This window comes from Anoplopoma fimbria, chromosome 24, assembly GCF_027596085.1.
Source record: "Anoplopoma fimbria isolate UVic2021 breed Golden Eagle Sablefish chromosome 24, Afim_UVic_2022, whole genome shotgun sequence".
NCBI lineage: Eukaryota > Metazoa > Chordata > Actinopteri > Perciformes > Anoplopomatidae > Anoplopoma > Anoplopoma fimbria.
Genome location: NC_072472.1, coordinates 11,029,195 through 11,051,911, shown reverse-complemented (window position 1 = coordinate 11,051,911; position 22,717 = coordinate 11,029,195). Strand labels below are relative to the sequence as shown.

At 40.3% G+C, this 22,717-nt stretch overlaps 2 protein-coding genes across 2 annotated transcripts; one reads left to right on the top strand and one right to left on the bottom strand.

Moving 5' to 3' along the window:
* Window positions 1-2,220: 2,220 nt before the first annotated feature.
* Window positions 2,221-12,403, bottom strand: LOC129113874 (ensconsin-like). The gene is made up of 16 exons (XM_054626358.1): window positions 12,367-12,403; window positions 10,505-10,597; window positions 9,941-10,021; window positions 9,758-9,835; window positions 8,981-9,144; window positions 8,655-8,751; window positions 5,913-6,019; window positions 5,699-5,751; window positions 5,191-5,573; window positions 4,937-5,084; window positions 4,661-4,835; window positions 4,434-4,538; window positions 4,251-4,301; window positions 3,997-4,036; window positions 2,608-3,253; window positions 2,221-2,479 (listed from the first exon to the last, which is right to left on the bottom strand). Exons 1-16 carry the CDS (start codon window positions 12,401-12,403, stop codon window positions 2,221-2,223), a joined length of 2,517 nt encoding a protein of 838 aa, XP_054482333.1.
* A 3,156-nt stretch (window positions 12,404-15,559) lies between these two features.
* On the top strand, window positions 15,560-22,502 carry pdha1a (pyruvate dehydrogenase E1 subunit alpha 1a). The gene is made up of 11 exons (XM_054625156.1): window positions 15,560-15,677; window positions 16,978-17,046; window positions 17,142-17,315; window positions 17,519-17,645; window positions 17,785-17,876; window positions 18,560-18,652; window positions 19,125-19,280; window positions 19,626-19,697; window positions 19,780-19,847; window positions 20,393-20,501; window positions 20,929-22,502. Exons 1-11 carry the CDS (start codon window positions 15,630-15,632, stop codon window positions 21,091-21,093), a joined length of 1,173 nt encoding a protein of 390 aa, XP_054481131.1. The 5' UTR covers window positions 15,560-15,629; the 3' UTR covers window positions 21,094-22,502.
* Window positions 22,503-22,717: the final 215 nt, after the last annotated feature.

The following is a 22,717-nucleotide window of genomic DNA, read 5'->3' as shown; positions in this document are numbered from 1 at the left end:
AAGTTTAAACAACGTTTAACACCGTTTAATAAGAACTTCATGAAGCTACTGCAGGATTTATTGCAGAGCTGTTGTATCAGACAGCTTTGGTTTTAGCTAGTTGTATTAATGGACAACAACAATATATCTGTTGGAGTGATTTATTTTCTTGAGTGATCTAATTCTCCGTCTCTGAGGTCTTCCATCTCTTTCTTCGTCTCCCTTCATCTTTGTGTCCCCTGATACCATTTACTTCTCCCCATGTTAATTGCTTAATAACACAAACACACATTAACACACAAACAAAAACACAGACCTCCCAGTTTTACATTTTATTGTTTCAGATAACATCGTTATGACCATGCTAACCATGCACAAAGTCTACAGTAATTACAGAATTTAAAGTTTTTAGAATTTAGAGTTAAGCTGACTGTGAAAGACTGTTCTGAAATATGGGTATGAGCAAACTTGAATACTTTTCGTGGTTGTATATACTGTGTCATTTCCTTATACTCGTTTGGTTTTCTTTCAAATTAGCTGCTTTTAATGTGAAACAGCAGTTTTTGAGTATGCTAAACATACAGCCAATCCTCGATTTTAAGTACTGTATGCAACATACTTATCAGGCTATTTCATTTAAGAAGATTAAAAAGCCTCTGCTTTGCCAGATGATGTATTGTCTGAGCATCACAAATCTAAATGCCACTTTATATTGACATAATAATGTGTATATGCTATTGGTATAATGTTCTTTTTGCAGCAACCAACGTTCAAGTATTACAGGTCACACACAACAATCCCAGTAGCTTAAACAGAAAGGATGCACAATCAGAAGACTGTAACATGGTTTTGCATTTAAAAAACAGTAACTAATCGGTCCCTCATAAGGCATCTCTACCGAAATTACATTTAGACAAAGAAAATGAAAAATGATCATTTATCATGTATTTTTATGAATCTCTCAGGAAGTTTAAGGAGCTCGCTGGATAATTCCTACACAGGACCAGACAGATGATGGAGGGATAAACAACTTTAACTGCATCTTTATAGCTACAGGGCTCATTTACAAGTTGATCGTTAGGGAAACATTCCTGCCACAGTGCACTTCAGTCCTACACTTCAACAGCCAGATATCTACTGTTGGGAATCTATGTACTTTACTGTATGTCGAATAGATTAATGCATCCATTAACGCTGTGCCTTGGAAAACCTTTACATAGCAAGGCACACCAACAGCAAACCTTTTAAATTACATTAAGCTGCTTAGCTGCCACTATTTTTATCACTGGAAATCCATAGAATCATTGAAGTTAAATAAGCTTTTATGAATGAAATAACTATATATTCACAATAGAGTGCAAGTAAGCAATTCACTCTAATGTGTAGCAAACATGGAGTATAGGTATGTGCCATATTTTTCTCAATGTTCGAACATTCAAGTCAACAGCTTTGGAATCGTCCTCATCACTCATGTGCAGCTAGAAAGTCCCAGTTAAAGACTAAAAAAAGGATAAATCATCTCATAACAATCCCACAGTCGGACCTTGCTGGGTTAGAAAGAGTGAAGGAGTCCTGCTGGAGTTTAGATAGCCAGATAAATCCTCTAATTTCCAGCCAAATTAATCATCAACACATGCACGAACAACATGACCTCGGAGAAACATTTTTGAAGTGTTAACAAGAAAAGGAAATCGTCACGCCTTTCCAGGAACACTGCATTAGATTTAAAGGCTTAAGAGGGCATGTGGAAAGGCATAGGTACAAACGCTGACATCAACGCTCTGATCTGGCTTTGTTACACCTGTACTGGGACTGAACTGGGAACCAGTGAGGAATCTGTGCAGATAACTTTAGAACTCCTACCATACATTAGCAATAGTGTGTTTTCTAAATGTCTATAATGTTCAAAATGATTTCACATATCCAGACACGCCTTCTCTCCCTGACCCTCTTCACATGTGCTCATCCACCACACACACTTGATTTAACAAAATCTTTGACACATACTTTTAAATTGTCAGTTGCTATGCGTTTAGAATATAGAATATTTGTATTTTTTTATATTGCAAGTTATTACAGTTTATTTTAAGTCAATCTCTATGGCTCTATTCCCATATATGTAGTGACACGGGGCACACACTCAAAATGTGACGTCCCTTGAGTGTAACTGTGTGACAGAGAGAGAAAGAAAAGAGAGAAAGCGAGCGAGAGAGAGAGAAACAGATAGAGATTATTTACAGACTACTTGATGCTAAGTTTATTTGAGGACGGAGACGGCATCCCAATGAGCTTTGAGTCTGCCATGGGACTAACTACACCCTCAATGAGGTTCTTGTTGCAGTCTCCAATGTTGTCCTCAGAGGACATTTTGGGGTATGTGACGCTGCCTGTCAGGTCCATCAGGTCTTCAAGAGCACGGGTGTTGCTCACGCTGCTGTGCTGGACTTCGTTGACTGGCGAGAACTCTGGGATTGAAATCAGTTCCTCCCTTGAAGCCAGGCTGGAATATAATAATAAAGAAAGCAATTACATGTAATATTTGTCCTTGAGGACCACCTGTGTAATGTGGTGAGTACTGCTATAATAATAATAATTATAATAATAAAACAGGGTTACCTGATGACTCACCTGACCTCCATGGACTGCACCTCATCACAAGACCCCATTCTCTTCACATCCAGCTGCTCCAGCTTGATGATTGGCGGCGATAGGTGTCCCAGCGGCAGAGGAGCCACAGAGGGTCTAACGACCTCCACCTTTGAACCTCCTTTAGCAGCTGTCGACACTTGCAGGCTTTGCTGTTTGCTTACCTCAGCAGTTACATGGCTTCTCTTCAAGGCACTTCTTTCACCCTTTACGGCTCCGTTCATCATAGCACCCTCCCTTTGGTTGACTTTAGCATCTGCTGTCGGCTCTTTATGTGTTTGGTCTGCGGCTTTAACATGTGCTCTGTGCTGCTTGTTTACATTCATTTCCACCACTCTTTCCTGCTGCTTGAGTACACAGGCTTTGGCCTCTCTGTTGAGTTGGCTGCCCTGCTCTTCACTGGTTTGTTTGGTGTCCGGTCTCTTGTCGGGAACACTGCGTGTTGGTGTCACTTGATGAGTGTTGTTTTTAACTTGCACACTCTTCTGGTTGTCCATCTGTGCTGCTGCTGCTTCTCTCTTCACCAGGGCGCTTTCCTTTATGTTGACCTGCTCTTTAACCTGAAACTCAACCTTTTTGATCGTTTGCTCATTCACCTGAGCATTAGTTTGAACAGTCTTTACTTCACCTGTGGAGAATGAAAAACATCACAGTGGGTTTCACTGTATTTGGACTGTCCAGTTAAAATCTACTGGATTTCATTTGAGTTGATCCAAGTCTTGGATGCCACATATTAACGTTATTACTGGACAAGTTCATGCTAAATATTGACTGGCTCATTTGTCAAACCCAAATGAGTTGAGAATTAACACTGGACACTCCAAATAAAGCGTGAGGCTCACACTGCGCCGAGCAGTCCCTGAATGAATCTTCCAAGGGCGTTTTCAAGAGCAGCTAATTTTACAGTCAAATCCCAGGACACTGCTCAACATTAAAATTTGCTCTATCAGCACCAAGAGAAAAAAGTCCTTGGCTGCTGCTCCATATTACACAAAATATTGTATAACCTCCTCCAAATGGCTTTAAATGAATGACCCAAAGAACAAACAAGTTGCTGGGTTGATGTAGACAAGGATCAAAGCTGTTCATCTTTCTGCCGATGCATTCTAATTATTGCATAACAAGAAAATAACAAGAATGCTGTAAAAAAATATTGGCGTATGTCTACTCCAGAGATTTCACACAAGCCAACTTGTAAACATGTAGATAACTGCTATGCATGCTCTTAATAAGCCAATTAATAAATCACATCATAAACCATACATGCCCTGTTTGCATTTTTACAGCTACAAGGCATACAGAGAGGGGTAGAGGAAGCAGGGGCGGCAAGCAAACGTAAGTATTTGCAGGGCGACTGAGTAACATACTAACCTGGTGGTGAGACAGGCTTCGTCTCCACCTGCTCCTCCATCTGATTCAATGCAGAACAGAGACGATCAAGTCAATGTTTGTGGTAATCAGGACACAAAAACCAAAGTATCACCAACAAAATAATTTAATAAAGATGCACAACAGAAACAGAAAGTCAGACTCTTAATAAATTAAAGTTTAAAAATCACATGATCAGCGGGTTCTTAAAGGCAGCGGGACTACTGTACGAGGACAGGGGGCGTCTCTTACAGTACCTTCAAGTCAGCTTCTCCCTTCCTAGTTCTCTTCATAATCTCCTCAATTCTCTGCAAAAAAAATATATGAACATTCAATCACTGTGTGAACTTTCCAGAATTCAGAGTTTAAAATAGTGCAACATGCAGTCAACATGCAAAGAGTGCTTTGACTGTCCTGAGGAGGTTTCTGTTTAAAATGACCTTTTTTCTCAGCTGCCTCTCATCCTCTTCCTGTTGCGCCTGCAGTTCTCTGTCTTGCCGCTGACGCTCTGAATCCTCCTGAGCTTGGACTTGGGCTTTCTCTTTCTGTTAAGACAGAGCACAATTTACACCACATGCCAAAGGTTCTCCTGAAGAAACTACCAAAAATCTAAATCCAATTAATACATCAACAGGGGAAAAAACAACTGCTTCAAATGATCTATCACCTCTTTGTCCATCTGGATCTGTTGCTCCTTCTCCTCCTTCTTTTGTTTGTCCTCTTCTTGTTTCAGCCTTTTAAGATCTTCCTCTTGTTTCTCCTTTTCCTTCAGTTGTTGAGTCTTTGCCTCCTGCTGCTGCCGCTCTTGTGCGAGTTGCTTCTTCAGCTGCTCTTCCCTGTATCTGATAGGCAGGTACATACACGTATTAAAAACGTTCAAAGATTTAAACCCAACAGATAAATCATTGCAGTCTCTTACTCATAATTTCTTCAATGAACTCACCGTTCCTCTTCCTCTTGTTCCCGCTTTTTATCCTCCAGTTCTTTCTGAGCTCGAGCCTGACGCCTTCGCTCTGCCAACAACCTGGAAGCCTCCTCTGCGTTTGTCGTGCCAGCTGCCGCCTTCCCTGCGGACGCACATGGTGCTGATTCTGTCAAACACACAGAAAGACGGGGGTAAGATCATCCAAGTGTATTATAAAATCTTAATGCAGTGTAAGGTCACAAATACTCTGCTGTCATTTGTATGAAGTCCACCTTTTTTCTTGTCTCCATCCTGACCGTTGCTTTGCATCTTCTTCTCTGAGACATCCACTTTGGGAGACACCTGGTCCTTTCTGTCAGGGGACTGATTTTTTTCAGGTGTGTCACCTCTGAGATGCTTATCCAAGGTTTCTCCTTGAGACGGTCTGGATTTAGCGATTTCATCGTTGACCACATTCTTCTCATCCTGTGAAGACGGATTCGTGCCGTTGCTGTCGGTGGTCTTTCTCACTGCTTTGGATTGCTCACTTTGTCTCTCCAGCTTCTTGTCTTCTGGTTTCCTATCATCAGGTGACGAGTTTTGACGTTGTCTTGTAGGAGAGTTATGGTACTGATGTGCATTGCTCGGAGAATGGGAACGCATTTTAGACGCCAGCCTGCACACAGATAGAGATGTTTGGATTAAGAATCAAGTGTTACATGACAGGAGAGATATGTTAAATTAATGCTGTGTGAACAAGGTAATGCTTTCTGCTGACAGCAGCGTTTGCCCACCTTTTACCAAACGAGCAATCTTACTTGGAGGTAGTAGGGGAAGCCAAGTGCCTTGTGACACTAGAAGGGGATTCTGATCTTCTCAAAGGGGATCCACAGCCTGGAGATGCAGTTCTTCTCTCTCTGCGCAGCCGCTCTTTCTGTAAGCAGCTTGTATCCATTAGTGTTCGATTCGTACCGATGCGTGTATGTAAAGGTTGAGCACATGTATGAGGTCTGACCTTGGGGGTATTGGGAGTGGACTGAGAGCCTCCCTGAAGTCCAGCTCTGTTGGGATCTGCGGGGTTCAGGGAGCTGCGGAAAGGTGACCTGTGAGGGCTGCAGGGCGCTACATGATGACAAACACCACTCTTATCAAATCTCAAAGTGACAGAGGGGTACATATACAGTAGCCATGGGAGGGCTGGACGGGACGGTGTGTGCTGCACCCAGACGAAGCTTACAGACTCTGTTTTGCAGTTAAAGTCAGTTGGCAGATCTGTTGCATTTTTATCAAGAAGGTAAACATGGATACAGGCATCCATGTTTAACTGGGTGATACTTTTAATATTCTTTGGTTGGAGTTGTGCTAATCAGCTTCTGGAAAAGAAAACCTGCAAACTCACAGCTCAAATCTAGAAAATATTTTTAAACGGAACAATGTCCAGGTCAACGCCCAGTCAGCACCTCTGTCCTATTGGACAAACATGGAGGGAGACAGCCTTCATCTGATTCTGCCAAAAAGAGGCCATCGATTTCCCAGAATTGAATTAGGCCTGACTGAGGGCAGGCTATTGAGCACTTCTTTTTATTTTAACTACCAGTACTTTCAAATGATGCAGCCGACAGTCAGACATAATGGGGTGTGTTAATGACACTGCTATCTTTAGGAATTAATCCTGAGTTTGTATGCCACTATTCAGTGTGATGCAAGCACACACATGCCAGTATGGCTGGGAACAATAATCCCGAACCCATTTCCCAAAATGTCTCTATTTGCAACGACCTAAACAATTACAGCAATCGAAAATGCACGCACACAGACCTTTTTCAAACTCACAATCACAAAAGCAAAAGCCCTACACACAGAACGCATCGTACAACACCAGAAGCAGTCTTCTTGCTCTCACTTGTAACTTGTCATCCATCTGTCACCATCTGCAAAGTGTAATCTCCAGAGACAGCAGCCCTCTCAGTGAGATGGCTGTATCTGTGTCTATTTTATTTCTATTCTAGGTCATGTGCGATTAATCCCCAAAACCGTCTGCTCCAGGGACCCGGCATCAGAACCACTCAGCTGCTTTTATTTTGAAAGCCTTGTTATTAAAACAAAAATTAACAAATACTTTTAACTCATCTACAAGCTGAAAATAATACTTCTAGTGTTTAAGATCATTGAGATGTCCATGTCATTCTGATCTGTTGTCCTTTAGCCTGTTTGTAATTGCTGAGAGGTTTCTAATCTGGAGAAACTAATCCGCAGTTTGACTTCTAGGGAAAATTGAAAGAGCGTCATATATATATACTGAACATGTGTTCTTACTTCAGCAAGCATACAGGAATATAAGGCTGAAGGGGACAAATCAATGGAGGAAAACATGTCACTGCCGAAAATATTTAGCCGATGCATTTTCTTATTGTCCTCTTTTTCCTGCATGGTGGTCAGTTTGCAGACATAATGCAGAGTTTGCATTATAAAACGAAAGTCCCTCAAGAACATTAGGAAGACAGAAATGCTTCTGCTTGTTTTTTGCCTTAAAAAATGAGGTTACATCATAATAAGCACAGTTTGGATATGTGCTAGTAAAAGCTCCTGCACCGATAACATGTTCCTGTTAATTTGCATTCCTGCAGCCTGTCTCCACAGTGTTGCTATTCCATTCTGCAACGATGACTCAAAATAAAAGCCACTGCAGCAGAGCACAAACACAGCAAAAACACCAGAACCTAAGTAACATAGAGAGTACTTTGCCGAAGGATATTATATCTTACTTGCACAAACGCTCAACAAAGTGCAGCTTAGCATGCATGCCTCACAGGAACAACATGTTTGCCTTTGGTTTAAGTTTCAGCTTGCCAAAAGGCGGACAAACGCAAACATGGTAACTGTTGGTTGAACAGAGGGGTGATATATTCGGGAGGGCAAGGGGGGCTTAACATTACCGGATTCGCTGACAGCAGGAAGGGGGGAGGCAATGCCATGGGAAAGAGCGGAGGCAGCAGAGAAAGGGAGTGGGGCATTCTCACTGTCACCTATAGGCAGCGGGCGGAGCAGAGCAGAGCAGATAGAGCGTTATGGACAGTTTATCTGGGCAATTCCTCATCCAGCTGTCGAGACCTGGATGGGAGTTAACATACCAGCAGGGGTGTTGCGATGTATTGTAGCCACAACAGGCGTTTTGTGGGTCTGATTTAAAGCTAAGATGAGCAGGCTTTGAAAAACTCCAACTGTGGTGACTCCCCAGCGGTTATCATAAATGTCACTGTGGTAGAGAGTCATGTGCACAGATGATTTCTGTGTTATCTTCACACTTACATTATTTAAATCATCCACCAAAGTCTAAAAGGTGTGATTATGTGCTACATTGACACCAGTGCAGATATGTAACGCCATCCCGTCTCTGTGGGAAACCAGGAACACAGTTCTGCTCATGCATACTTCAGCAGCAAGGCTATCAGCAATGACAGGCCATGAGAAAGGCTCTCCTTTTTTACACACACACACACACACACACACACACACACACACACACACACACACACACACACACACACACACACACACACACACACACACACACACACACACACACACCTATAACATACATACACACACATACTATGTCATGGTGTCTCACAGAAATACAGCAAAATGCAATCCCTCCATATCCTGCTGCTTCTCAGCTTCAGATCATTCACGTCTTGCATCCATTCCTCTCGTATCCAAAAACCACCTCTGTTTGCAGTTGTGAGCTCTTTCGTACCTGCTCCTGCAGGGCAGCCTCTGGTCCAGCGTTTGGTCCTCTGCTCCAGCTGAAGGCTGCGCTCCAGAGAGCGTTTCATCAGGGCCTCCAGTCGCTCCTGAACGCAACAGAGCAGAGACAATCGAATTTGAACACTATCGCCTCACCAGTGGCTTTGTTTTTCTGTCATTTGTACACATTGCCAGCAATAAGTCACATGAACGGTCTTTCTATGTATCCTTCACACACACAATCGCAAATGAGATAGGCAACAGTGTATACTTAGATTAGACAGATTCATTATGATATTTGTTGTTGTTGTTGTTGTTGTTGTTTAATCAGCTGACCCTGTCCTCCTCGAGCTGCTGCCTCCTCTTCTCCTCCACTGCAGCTCTACGGAGCTCCTCTTTCTGCCTCTGCTCGTCCAGCCGCCTCCAGCGTTCCTCCACTGTGCGTTCGTACTGTATCTGAGCTCTGCGCTCCTTCTCCCTGATCAGCTGCTCCCTGGCCACTGAAAGAGACAAGTAAAATTTTACTTCAGGTTCCATGGACAAAAAAATCTGACTTAATGGTCCAGTGTATTCAGCTGGTCGTGTAGAGTTCAGAATATATATACCACAGAGGAAGTTAAAGTCTAAAATGTTTTACTATTTTGCAACAACAATTTGATCAATTTTAATCTCTCTCTTTAAAATACTTTTCAGTGTATTTTTCATCGAAACTAAACATTCACAAAATCTGTCAGTATTACCTGAACTCCTACGTGTTGTAGTGAGTTTGGATCTGTCAATACACACCCGAGACCCGATCATGTAGATAAAAACCCTTGTCATCATGAGGCCACCGCTGGAGCTGCATGATCACATGACCTACTTTTGTGGACTTTTACTCTCACATTGTCTCAAGTGACATAGCTCATCATATCAAAAAGCCAGTGAACTCAACTACTACTGGCTAGGAAAGCCAATTAAATTGTGGAGAGTAAAAATGTCATGACAAAAAACTTTGCAGGAAAACTTCACTGAAAATAATCCCATCAGGAACAGGAACTTAAAGGCAATTCAGAGTTTCTCAATTCAAACAAATCAACATCTTTATTTGCGAATGAAAAGGACATAACCTACCCAGGCTTCTCTCCCTCTCCTCACGTCTCTCTTTGGCTAATCGCATCCTGTCGTCTGTCTTCATATAACCCTCCACAACTGAAAGATGAATAATGATGTCAGAGAACAAAAAAAAAAACCATTGAAAGGAAAGAGAGAAAATACATTTTAACAGAAACAAACACAGAGACTTACATTGTTTACCTGCATGGTTGTTGTTGTTGTTGATGTGTGAAGGCGACGCATGTCCATTTATCTGTGGCTTCTTCTCGGTGCTGGATGGAGCTGGGATCACCGTGACAGAAGGAGAGAGAGAGCACACTCAGCATGAGCTGAAGAGGAATGACATCAGCACCTGAGCACTGACCTGCAGTGGTGCTCTGATACCAGCAGAGGGAAACATTTGGTCAGGTCTCTGTGTGGGGGGGCTGCTCCGTGTTAAATGCATTGTGTTGCAAAAAGCCAAGAAACCCTATGCCAAGGGCAAACTGCAGCAATATGCAGCAGAGAGGAGGAAGCTGCCCTTGCTGAGATAGCCTGTCCACATATGCTGAATGCCTCTTTCGGTTATTGTTGCTGCTGTAGCCATCTGACTAAAAGAGCAGCCCTGATTTCTTGTATAGGCCTACAGAGTCATGCAATGCATTCTATGATCTTTCTAATTGTGCCATAATCCAAATAATTGAGTAGTCAGTGATTTGCATCCAGATGAAACCAGCTGGAAGTTAAGAGTGCATCATGTGACAAAAGCTGGAGAGGATTACTCACTAGTTTTTCCAGTTCGGGCCGGAGAGCTGTGACCATTTGTCGGAGATCTCTTGTCAGGAAGTAGAGTGATGGACGGTGGTGCCATCTTTTCACCTAACACACGAAACAAATAGAAGAATACATAGAGCATCGATCTAAACAGCAAGCTGCTATTCTCACATCAATATCACAATGGTTGTTTATGGTTGAACAAAGAAGATGAAGGAAACCACAGTCACAGGTTATACAGAGGGAGATCACAGGGTAATCTCGTTTTATAGTTGAAATAAACTCATTCAATTAAGTATTAGAAATATTTATTATGTAATGTGGATATTGAGAGTTGATAACAGTCTCCAAATAATGCTATCCAAATATTGGATGTGCCTCTAAATTGCCACGTGAGCTACAGAAATAAAATGCAATGATCAATATGTGACTGTCATAGTAACTGCCAACAAAGTCCATCGCCTCACTTGATCAAGTGCATTTCCCTCTTTTCAGTCAGGGCTTTTATTGTGTATACTGTAACCTAGCAGACGACACTAAGGCCATCTTAAAGGACCAGTGTGTAGGATTTATTGGCACATCTCCCTTTGAAAGCGTGGCGGAGAACTTTGGTGACCTTTAGGTAACATAAAAACGCTAAAGGCTCTTTTAAGAGCTAGTGTTTGGTTTGTCCGTTCTGGACAATAGGCTCATTCTAAGCTAACAAAAACACGATTCTTAGTTTCAGGTGATTACACATCCATGGAAACACAGTTATATTATATTTTATTTCTGCTAATCAATACCTGGCCTTTTAAATGTAGTTTACCTGATGTCAGACAGGAGAGCTGTTGTTTTAACTTGACCTGATATGTTATGCTCTACTGACTTACAAAACATATTCATCATGCTTAACTTGTAACATTTATCAATTTACAAGATCACATTTTATTGATTTCTACAGTAAATAATTAACAGTGTCTCACTGTTGGCCATTTACGGTAGCTTTTATGGTTATAAGGGGAATATAATAATAATAATAATAATAATAATAATAATAATAATAATAATAATAATAATGAATCCTTTATTAGTCCCACAATGGGGAAATTACAATTCTCTGCATTTGACCCATCCCGGAGGAGCAGTGGGCTGCAATGAAGCGCCCTCATACTCTGTTATAGATTTATCTTGTCCTGTCATACTAATAATTATATTAATAATTATGTCAAATTTGATGATCAATCTGCAGGGAGATGTCACTTCTTTCAGGGCGTGGAGGTTAAACACAGTATGAGACACATTATCCAGTTCTTTAACCCAAAAAGTCATCCTAAAAGGGTCTGATGCTCAAACATAACACACAGTATAATCCATGGGTCTGTCCTGGGTCATAGGAAACAACCCAGCCGTCCTCTCTCCACCCATTTGAACCCTTTTATCCGATTGAATTGCGTCATCACCCTAAAAGGGCTCCACACATAGCCTGGTTTTGCTTTCAAGTGACTTAAATCTGTAATGCTGATACCCCCTCATGAGAAAATGAAAAACAATGAAGACAGAATGACACAAACGAAGCACCCAGTTCTGCTTTGCTCACTTTCCCTCTTGATAAAAACCGCCATAGGCCTTTTGTGTTGTGTTTATTTTTTTTAAATATATGAAAACGTGCACTTTTTTTTAGACCTGTATCCATTGAAAACAACCCTTTGCGAATAAACCAAACAGTGATGCCGGATCATGACTGCACAGCTCCGCATCATGCAACAAAAGCAGTGGATTTGTCAATTGCGTCATTCATGAGTCTGCTTTAAAATCTCGGATCTAAAACACAAACAACAGATCCCGGTAGCGAGATGATACCAAACCTTTGCAAAACGTTACATCAGGCTTACCTGTTATTTCACTGGATGATGTCACTGTTTTCGCCATGGAAGCTTGCAAACAGGAACAATACACACTCAAATGAATGGACGCGCTGTCACCGAAAAACAGTCCGCAGTGATGTCGATGCAGCACAGGTATACGCAGAAATACGCGCAGCCACAGCGGGCAAAAAACAGCCAAACACCATTCAACTAGACGGGCTGAAGGTCATTGTGGAAGGCTGGAGATGATGGGCAGGACACCAGAGTCTTGTGCGTGTGTGTGTGAATGGAGGATGGAGGATAGAGATGCAGAGGCTGGAGCGGAGATGATGATGATGATGATGACACAACCGAGTTCACAACCAGCGTAAGCTCTCCCTGATGCACCGGTGGACGGGGGAGACTTCCTCTGTGTACGCGGATCAAACCATATTAAACTGGCTTTAATGCAACAACATGCAGATGGACAACACGCAGAATCACTGTGTGCCCGCCTATAGGTCGAGCTTGCACTCCATGTATTAATGCAACAATTAACTGTTTCCTAACTAGATGTTATGATCTGATGATATGGTTCACTTATTGTGTATTATGATATACACAATAAGTGAAAACCATATCATCAGATCATGTTAAAGCTGACAAAAATGCAATTTTAGATGTAATTGAAAATAGACTGAAGTCTCTATTAGTCTCTTACATCTCACTTGTAAATCTCTCGTGAGTTGAACTAAAATACTGTAAATAATAATAATAACAATAATAATAATGAATGTTGATATTATTGTTATTGTTATTGCTGTTGTTATTGTTGTTGTTACTATAAATACCGTTGCATTTTCTGATTGCTTTTTTAAAAATCAATCTGGGAGAGCCATGAAATAAAAAAGGCTCATCGATCGAACATATATTGACAGGTCTATACACCAGACACCATTCTGCTATCACAGCTGTGTGACTATAGCATTTAGATAGGATCACATGTGTTCACTATTTTGAATAGTTGCTGTTTTGATAGTATCCGACCATGATAAAAGCCTTTGCAGTGGTCACAGTTGGTTTAGGGCCACTAGTGCAGAAATGAGCCACGGGCCCCAAAATCCTCCCCATTCTTCCAACTCTCTGCACTGAGTGAATGTAATGTTGTCTTTAAGTGCCCATCAACTAAAGTGCACTGCAGACTACACATGCCAGCTTTATTTTGTCTATAGTCCAAAAAACAACTTTTATTCCTGTACTGAAATACCTCCAAGGTAACTGTGAGTCAGATAATAAATTCATTTAAGAATATGCACTCATATGAGGTTAAGCTTTTAAAATGAATCTGACGGGACAATGAAACAGGTGTGACCTGAAGGCCCTTGTAATTTCTGAAATCTCTAATCAGGTCACAGAATTTGATGGGTTACAGAATATGGTGCTACACTAACACCTGTTATAATTGGGCATATTCTTGGTCAGTTTCATTATTTAAATGCAGGATAACTCTGCTCTGATGAAGGTCTTTTGGACCGAAAGCTCAAATAAAGTGTGCTCTGCATAAATCTAAGTGTGCGGATACCTATTCTAAAAGTCACAAGTGTTTATTTCCAATGTTTCGGGTCTCCAGCTGCGTGGTGTTGGCTCCTAGTGGCGATTGGCGGAGCAGTTGGCTGCGTGTTGGAAACGTGCAGTGATAGTGCCAATATTAAAGTAGCAACTAGCCCAGTATCTTACAGGTCCATTGCCCTCACATCAGTGTTATGTAAAACAACAGAGAGAATGGTGTGCTCATTTGATATGCTTGAGAGGAGAGGTTTGCCCTCCTTACCAAAGTGGATTTAGGCTGGGACACTTTACAGTTGACTCCATATTAATGCAAAATTTGGATACGAGGAGGGCAGTAAAGGCAGTCTTGTGTTCAGACTCGGCTGCTTCCCTGATTGTATTCAGCTGGAAGAGATCGAGGGCGAAGGCCACAATTGGTGGAGAAAATCTTGACACAGATTTATAGGCCCGCAGAGGCACCGATGCAATATCGGGTTCGTATGGGTGCAGAGGGAAATGAGATAGCAGAATTTAGGGTGGGAGAAAATGGTGTCAGAGTTTCTTTTGGCAGAAATAAGTCTGGTAGTATAGTTAGAGATGGAATAAGTGAGAAATGGCGGAGAGAGTGTGAGGGGGGAGGAAACCAAGGTTAACAGTCATAGTTAGAAAGTGAAGATGATATCAAGATGAAACACCAGTATGGGGATTAATGAATGTCGAGTGATGGATACCTTTCTGCATTTGATGCTTCACTGACACGGTATTTCCTGTTTTGAGAAGTGGCCACGTTGAGAGTGGAGACTTATACCTTTAGTTCTCTGCTGGGGGAGGGTAAATATATTGGCCAAATTGCTAAAAAAAATATAATTTGCTTTCTTCAGACTACGCTCCCTGTATCCAAGGATGTACAGTACCAGTCAAAAGTTTGGACACACCTTCTCATTCAATGGTTTTTCTTTTTTTTTCTTTTTTCTTTTTTCTACATTGTAGATTAATATTGAAGACATCCAAACTATGAAGGAACACATATGGAATTGTGTGGTAAACAAACAAATGCTCAACAAACCAGAATATGTTTTATATTTTAGATTCTTCAAAGTAGTTGAATGAGAAGGTGTGTCCAAACTTTTGACTGGTACTGTAGATATTTGACAATATAAGAATTACAGAACATACACATTTTTTTTTTGGTCATTGTCTTTATTTGTGTTATTAAAAAAAAAATGTGGCCAAGACAGACCATAACATTTTACAGTTGAACAACTTCTCAGAGCTTGCTGGTGGAGAATGTATGTAAATGACCACAAACATATTTTTTGCTACAGTACCAGTCAAAAGTTTGGACACACCTTCTCATTCAATGGTTTGTTTTTTTTCTGTTTTTTTTTCTACATTGTAGATTAATATTGAAGACATCTAAATTATGAAGGAACACATATGGAATGATGTGGTAAACAAACAAATGCTCAACAAACCAGAATATGTTTTATATTTTAGATTCTTCAAAGTAGTTGAATGAGAAGGTGCGTCCAAACTTTTGACTGGTACTGTAGATATGCCATCAAGCGATGTAGTAACTATTCCGTCCAGAGCGAGGAAGCAGTGCGCTGTACGCACCTAGTCTACCACAAAACCCACGAAGAAGAAACAGAAGCAGAAGCAGCCGAAGAAGAAGAAGAAGAAGAGTGGAGCCGGAAGTACGTAGCTTGACAGAAGGACAGAGCCGTGCGTAGTCGGGATTGTAGTTATCTTGCTCTGGAAAGATGCTGACCAATATCTCTAATGTGCTGAGGGCTTGTGCTCAGAGGAATGTGAGTATCATTCATCCAAACAACGGACGGTTTTAGCAAAGCACTGCTTTACGGCCTCCCTCTAAGACCTCCACGGTTACCCAAAACAAGACTGTCGTCGCTGTTCTGACCTTGTGAGGCCGAATGATAGCTGCTGGTGCTAACGCAGCTAAAGTCTGCACAGAAATCAAACCCTCCTAATAACAGCTTCAGGGCTTTGGTTAGTAAATGCACGGTGACCTATTTAGTCCATAATGTGCATTACACTCATTACACAGTGGAGGCTGTGTTTGCACAGTGGGAGCTCATTTATGAAAACTTTATTATTAACTTGAGTCAAAAATAATGTACAAAGCTCATCAAAATGAGGGTCTATTTTTATTGTCATTTATACCTGTTAAGTATGTCCTCATTAATCTGTCTTTCTAAACAGAATTACATATGTCTTTATTATGACTTTCATAAAAAGTACATTTATATTTATAAATATATCCCTAACTAAATGGATGACATTTGTGGAGTTAGTCTAAAGCACTTTTTATAACAACTTTTTCCTAAATTGGCAAAGATTAGCTGGGAGGATTTCCTGGGACGTCCTAACAAATTGTGTCAATAGGTAACTTGAATTAAATAGAATATGGCATATGTCAATGATGAAGACCAGCTGGAGATGGGTTGACTGGCATGTGTCCAGCTGCACTGAAACAGAAGCTACTTGAGAAGGGCACTGTTGTGATTTTTGTTATTTGGGCTAAGGTGTTGTCTAATACACTTTGTTGTCTTAACAAGTTGAATTTAAATATATATATTTTCTAGCCGTTTCTATTTGTGCTCTGCTGGTGACCCAAATATCACGTCTCACTAAACAGTAGCAGATTTTAGATCTGGGTATCAAACCTCCGTACTCTTTTGGTATCAACCCAAATGTGTTTTTTTGCAGACTGTTAAGTACGAAAAGCTGCCATCAAATGTCCGGTCAGGCTCATAATCTTGTTTACTTATTGTTGGCCATGGAGGTCCTGATTGAAATCAATATTTTGCCAAATTCTATTTAGATAAAGCTCCACTACAGCTGCTTTTGATTAGTATAATAATTATATATATTATATATATATATAACTTCTGACTTATTTTGTTAAATGGAAAAATTTAATTTTGCGGAAAAACATTTTCACATATTCTAAAGTAAGGAAAAAAAACCCATTGTTTTGTGTCAATACTGAAACGTGTATAATTCATTTTGTCTGTAGTATTGAAAATGTTAAAACCTTTGTTTTTTATAAAAATAATAAAAAATAAATCTCTTTTTTCCCCACGGCAGGGAGCTGCAGCGGTCGTGTCAGCACGCACATATGCTGACTTCACAACTGAGGCTACCTTTGAAATAAAGGTAAGCTTTAAACACCCAGTTTTTTTTTTTCCTGCTAAACTGATCAACACACATGGCAGGTTGTGCATTTTATGGGTATTTTCTTCCCTCTCTAGAAATGTGACATCCACAAGCTGGATGAAGCTCCGGCCACCCAGGTGGTTTTGACTCGTGATGAGGGTCTGCAGTACTACCGCACCATGCAGACCATAAGGCGTATGGAGCTGAAGGCAGATCAGCTGTATAAGCAGAAGATCATCAGAGGGTTCTGCCACTTGTATGACGGACAGGTGGGTGCACTATAATTGTTCCTAGACTAATGCAGTGAAAATATAGGAAGAGTTTCACTTCTAATCACATATTACTTTAAAACTGACGATTAGTATTTTGTAAAAAGATTTACTGCCGGCAGAATGATTTCAAAATATCAATATACGAAATTGTTTTAATCTATCCCAATTTTGCTATGTCATTTTGTTTTTTCTCCTTGTAGGAGGCCTGTGCAGTCGGTATCGAAGCAGGAATTAATTTGTCTGACCACCTGATCACTGCGTACCGCGCCCACGGCTACACTTACACCAGAGGAGGGACTGTGAAGGAGATCATGGCCGAGCTCACCGGTCAGTCTGCAATGCTGAGACTTTAGGATTTCGAGATAATTTTGAGCTCCACTCACAGTTGATTTTGAGATGCAAATAGTTCTTCTGTTCTCCTTCAGGTCAGCTCTCTTATCACCAAGTTTCTGTTTTGAATTTACAGGCAGAAGAGGAGGAATTGCAAAGGGCAAAGGAGGCTCTATGCACATGTACACCAAACACTTCTATGGAGGAAATGGAATTGTCGGAGCTCAGGTATATCACAGATATTGGTTTAAACATAAATCTGCATGTCCTAACAGTGTGCCATCAGTTTGATGTAAGCCTTATATTAAAAGAGTGCTTTAGGGCCTGTGTCAAAATTGTGGGTTTTCCTGAAAGTTAAGCACTTCATCCCAGCATTTCATCAAAAAAGCTTTTAAACATAAGTTGTTTTTTTTTTAACATTACCATGACCACATATTACATCTTTAACCACCGTTGTAGGTAGACTAGCATCACCTGTTTGCTTTTATTATCTATTTCGGCTACTATCTATTTGTTTTACTTTTTTTTTTTTTTTTCACTGAAGTACCAACCGGAGGATGCTTGCATCATTTTTTTGTATGAATGAGGTTGTCACTGCTCAATCTGACAGCCGTCTGTCTTGTCTGACATATAAAGCTCAGGATAGACAAACGCTGCCAAAACAAGCTTCTGATTCATTTTCTCATACAGTGACGTCAACACCGCTTTTCTGATAAATTCGGAGGTTTTCAAGAAGAGGAGTTCAGCGCTCAGAAAAAAGACCTGGTCACATAAACTCTCTCCTCAGTGGAAACCATTGAGAAAAGAAAAAAAAAAAGCTAGCGGTCAGAAAATAAAAGCTGTGTTGACACAGGCCCTTATACATTTAGATTTATATCATGTAACCTAAGACATCTCTCAACTCTCCTCAGGTTCCCCTGGGTGCTGGTGTGGCTCTGGCCTGCAAGTATCAGGGCAAAAATGAGCTGTGCGTCAGTCTCTATGGTGACGGTGCTGCCAACCAGGTATGGCACAAAAAGAGGTTTTAGTCTAGCTCTGTTTAATTATTAGACGGCATCAATAGCAGCTTCGTTCAAAAGAAATGGACAGTCTTTCTTCAGTAGTGAAGGTTTTAGATTACTACTGTACCGTTCCTCTGTGCTCTAACCTGCTTATCTTGTTCAGGGTTTAAGGGGAACATTGGATTAGCAAGTTTATTGATAAATACATTACATTGAAATTAAGTTCACACATTGTTGGATAAGTTTAATAGTCAGTTTTCACTACTTTTGAAACATGAATTTTGTCATACTGAGTAAAATGGTACAACTCCCCGAAAGATCAAATAAGACTCTTCCTAAGCTGTCTACATAAACAGACTTATATAAGATCTACTTTGCTTTATACTTCTAATATAAGCTCACAATGTCAACAAAACAATTCGCAATCATATATTTGTGCTACGTTTAAAAGACATACTTTTATGTATTTTTACAGGGTCAGATTTTTGAAACCTACAATATGGCAGCCCTTTGGAAGCTGCCCGCCATCTTCATCTGTGAGAACAACAGGTATGGCATGGGCACCTCAGTGGAGAGAGCTGCTGCCAGCACAGACTACTACAAGAGAGGAGACTACATTCCTGGTCTTCGGGTACTGTTCTTACTGTTTTTAAACTTTCCCCCCCCCATTCATAAAACAGACTACACAATAGAATTCATTTGTTATTTTAATGTTTATGCACAGCAATGTTTAGTTTGTCAATTTGAGCAAAATATATGTGGTGAGAACAAATATCTGCCACTTCCACAAACGACACAATGACCTGTACACACACTCATTTATCATTTTTTGAGATGTGCAACTTAAATTTAAAAAGTGTTCTTTAGTGAGTTGTTGTCTTTTTGCTGTCCATGTTATCAGTTGATTTGAAATAACCATAATGTATTTCCTAAGAGGCGCACATTATAATTAGATAAAATTTGTTCTTTTGTCCAGGTGGACGGGATGGATGTTCTGTGTGTTCGGGAAGCAACCAAGATGGCAGCGGATCACTGCCGAGCTGGGAAGGTGAGTTTAAAAACATTGAATTATATCAAGCAGGACATGAGATCGTCAGTGATTTATTTATTTTCTTCCTACCTTTCGTCAGGGTCCCATTCTCATGGAGCTTCAGACCTACCGCTATCATGGACACAGTATGAGTGATCCTGGTGTCAGGTAAATGATCATCTTTTGTAATATTTAATTTATAAAAATGTACGTATTTTGGTGAATCTAATTACTATACATATAATATCTTTACAGCACATCTATGCATTAATAATAATCTGACTTACCAATGTTATCTTCACTGTGCTGCTGCCCCTTGCTTCCCCCACTGTCCCACAGTAGTCTTCATGTTCCCTCCTTCCCAGCGTAGTGGCCTTGCAATACCCAGACAGACCAGAGCGTAGCGATGGACTCAACACACTAATGTTATGATTGGGCTTTAGCAAACGAATGGTTGGCATCGTAGCAACGTTAACACAAAAACTGTCAGAGCTCTCCCAACAGTATTAAGGGGATTTTAGTTTTTTGTTATGACTCCAGATTACTGGTCTTCATATTGATTGTTAATAGTGAAAGTAATGTATTTCTGGTAATCAGGATTTAAAAAAAAATCAGGTTGTAGCACTTTCATTTTGTGTCAGCTCTAAAAAAATATATATATATTGTATTAGTGCATCCCCACAACATCCCTGCACCAATTTCTCCCCCCTCAGCTACCGAACCCGTGAGGAGATCCAGGAGGTCCGTGGGAAGAGTGACCCCATCTCCTTGCTGAAGGACCGCATGCTCAGCAACAACATGGCCAGCGTGGAGGAGCTCAAGGTAGCAAACGTCTTCAGCGTGTTAAATGAAAAAAAATATGCTGCTACGCCAAGTCGTCCGCTGAAGATTTCACATATCTGTGTCATCCTTATTGTTTTAAGAAAAAGAAAATGTTTTCTGTAGATTTTGAAATGTTAATTAATCCGAGAGTGCTACCATGTGTTAACAACACGATTGTCAGTTTTAATAATTCTAAAAGTGTGTTAGGAAGGGAGAGAAGCTTATTTTCTTGTGCCTCCCTTAATAAACGTTTTTTAAATGGGGTTAAATGAGGTACTTATCCATAGTCAGTGTTTTACATACAGTAGATGTGGACCGGTATTCCCCCAGTTTGGAGAAACAGACAGTAGATCTGGCACGATACTCCTGTCTGTTTCTCTACCAGGATTACAAATGACTGTGATCTTTTGTCTAAATGTGTTTGTAGGAGATCGATGTGGCGGTGAGGAAGGAGATTGAAGATGCTGCTCTGTTTGCCACCACGGATCCTGAACCCCCACTGGAAGAATTGTGCAACCATATCTTTAGCAACGATCCACCCCTGGAGGTGCGCGGCACGAACCGTTGGAGCAAACTGAAGTCTCATAGCTAAAGTTTTATCGCCCGCTCTTTTCATCACGTCATTCAGCCTATAATATATTAGCCCCCCCCCCCCCATGCCCCTTACATATACACACATCACACAATGTACCATAAACTAGTGCCTCAGATCCAGAGCTTGAACCATCAACAAGTACATTTATTTCAATGCTGTTCAGTTTAACAGTAGGGTCATGTTCACAAAAATGTTCAGAGGATAAAACAAAGATTATCAAAGACACTTAACTGGATAATCTTCAAATGGTTTCAGTTTACAAAACAAGATTATTCATAATCTTTACATAAAATACATGCACCAATTGATATAAATTAATACCTCTTGAGTAATTATGTTTATTTGAGAGGGAAGCTCAAGAAATGACCAAGCTATTTTAAGGAATATCGAGGTCTCTTAACATTTAGCATTAAATCAGAAGGTTTTGTAAATCTGGCCCGAAGTGAATATATTTAGCAGATTCTAAATTTGCTTGTTTGATGGTTTTCTCTGTTCACTTTTGAGGTGAAATGAAGCAACTATCCATCCATCACTGTTCATCTCATAAAGAGACTGACCTGTAAAAAAAAAAAAAAAAAAACTTTGTACTCTTTATACTGAAGTGTACATGATAAATCATTCAGTTTGAGTTAACTAGTTCTTGTCTTTTTTTTTTTTATTTAACCCCTTGTTACAAAGACGCCATAAAAGACAGCAGAGTAAAGACTGCTGTTACTATCAGCTTTCTCAACATGTCTCCTTATGTTTTTCTTTCAAAATACTGTGTTTAAGAGAGGTTGAAGAATACTGAGGGAACGGTTTAGAATATTTTAATTTATCTTGCCAAACCGAACGTGCCTGGCAGATCTTGTGTTGTTTAGAGGACGAATGTGTCTTCTCTTGTTTGTGTCGCACTCCAAACCAGAGCGTCTGACTCTATGAATCTAAAAGTCAGATTGTTGAAGACTCGTTTAACGAGTGTGTTCACATACTCTGGTGCTCAGTTGCCTTGGTTGTGTTTAATGACGTAAAAAACTCACAACAAACTCATTTTCATAAACTCTGAGAAGTTCTTATTCGTTTTCTGATGTACATGTGTGTAAATGGTTTCAGTCACACTCAAGTTGCCACAAGCTGAAACATCTGTTGCCTGCAACAATGGTGAATGTAAACATGATGGTTTTTAGTCAGACTGCATTCATCAGAAAAGCTTCACTGTTCACATCAAATTTCCAAATCAAAGAGAGATTATGTAGTATTGTTGGTTCAGTAGATTTATGGACAACTTGAATGTCTTGTGCTATTTGACCACATCAACCTCGGTACATTGTTGGCTCAAACCTACTAAGATACACGGACATTTTGAATTTCAGTCTGTTTTCTTTCTTGTCAAGTACTTGACACATTGTTTTAAAAAAAATAAATAATGACAGCTCAGTTAGCAAAATAAAAACCTATCAACACTGTTAGCAGCAAGCTGCTTAATTCATTTTCAGTTATGAGTATTCTTAAACATGGCAACAATGCATGTACCCCTTTAAAGGGTTGCAGCAGGGAAGGGTATTTTATTTGTAATGTGAAAAGTATTTAGTCAAATAAGAAGATGGACTATACTTTTAAATGTCAGTACCTGTCTCCGTAC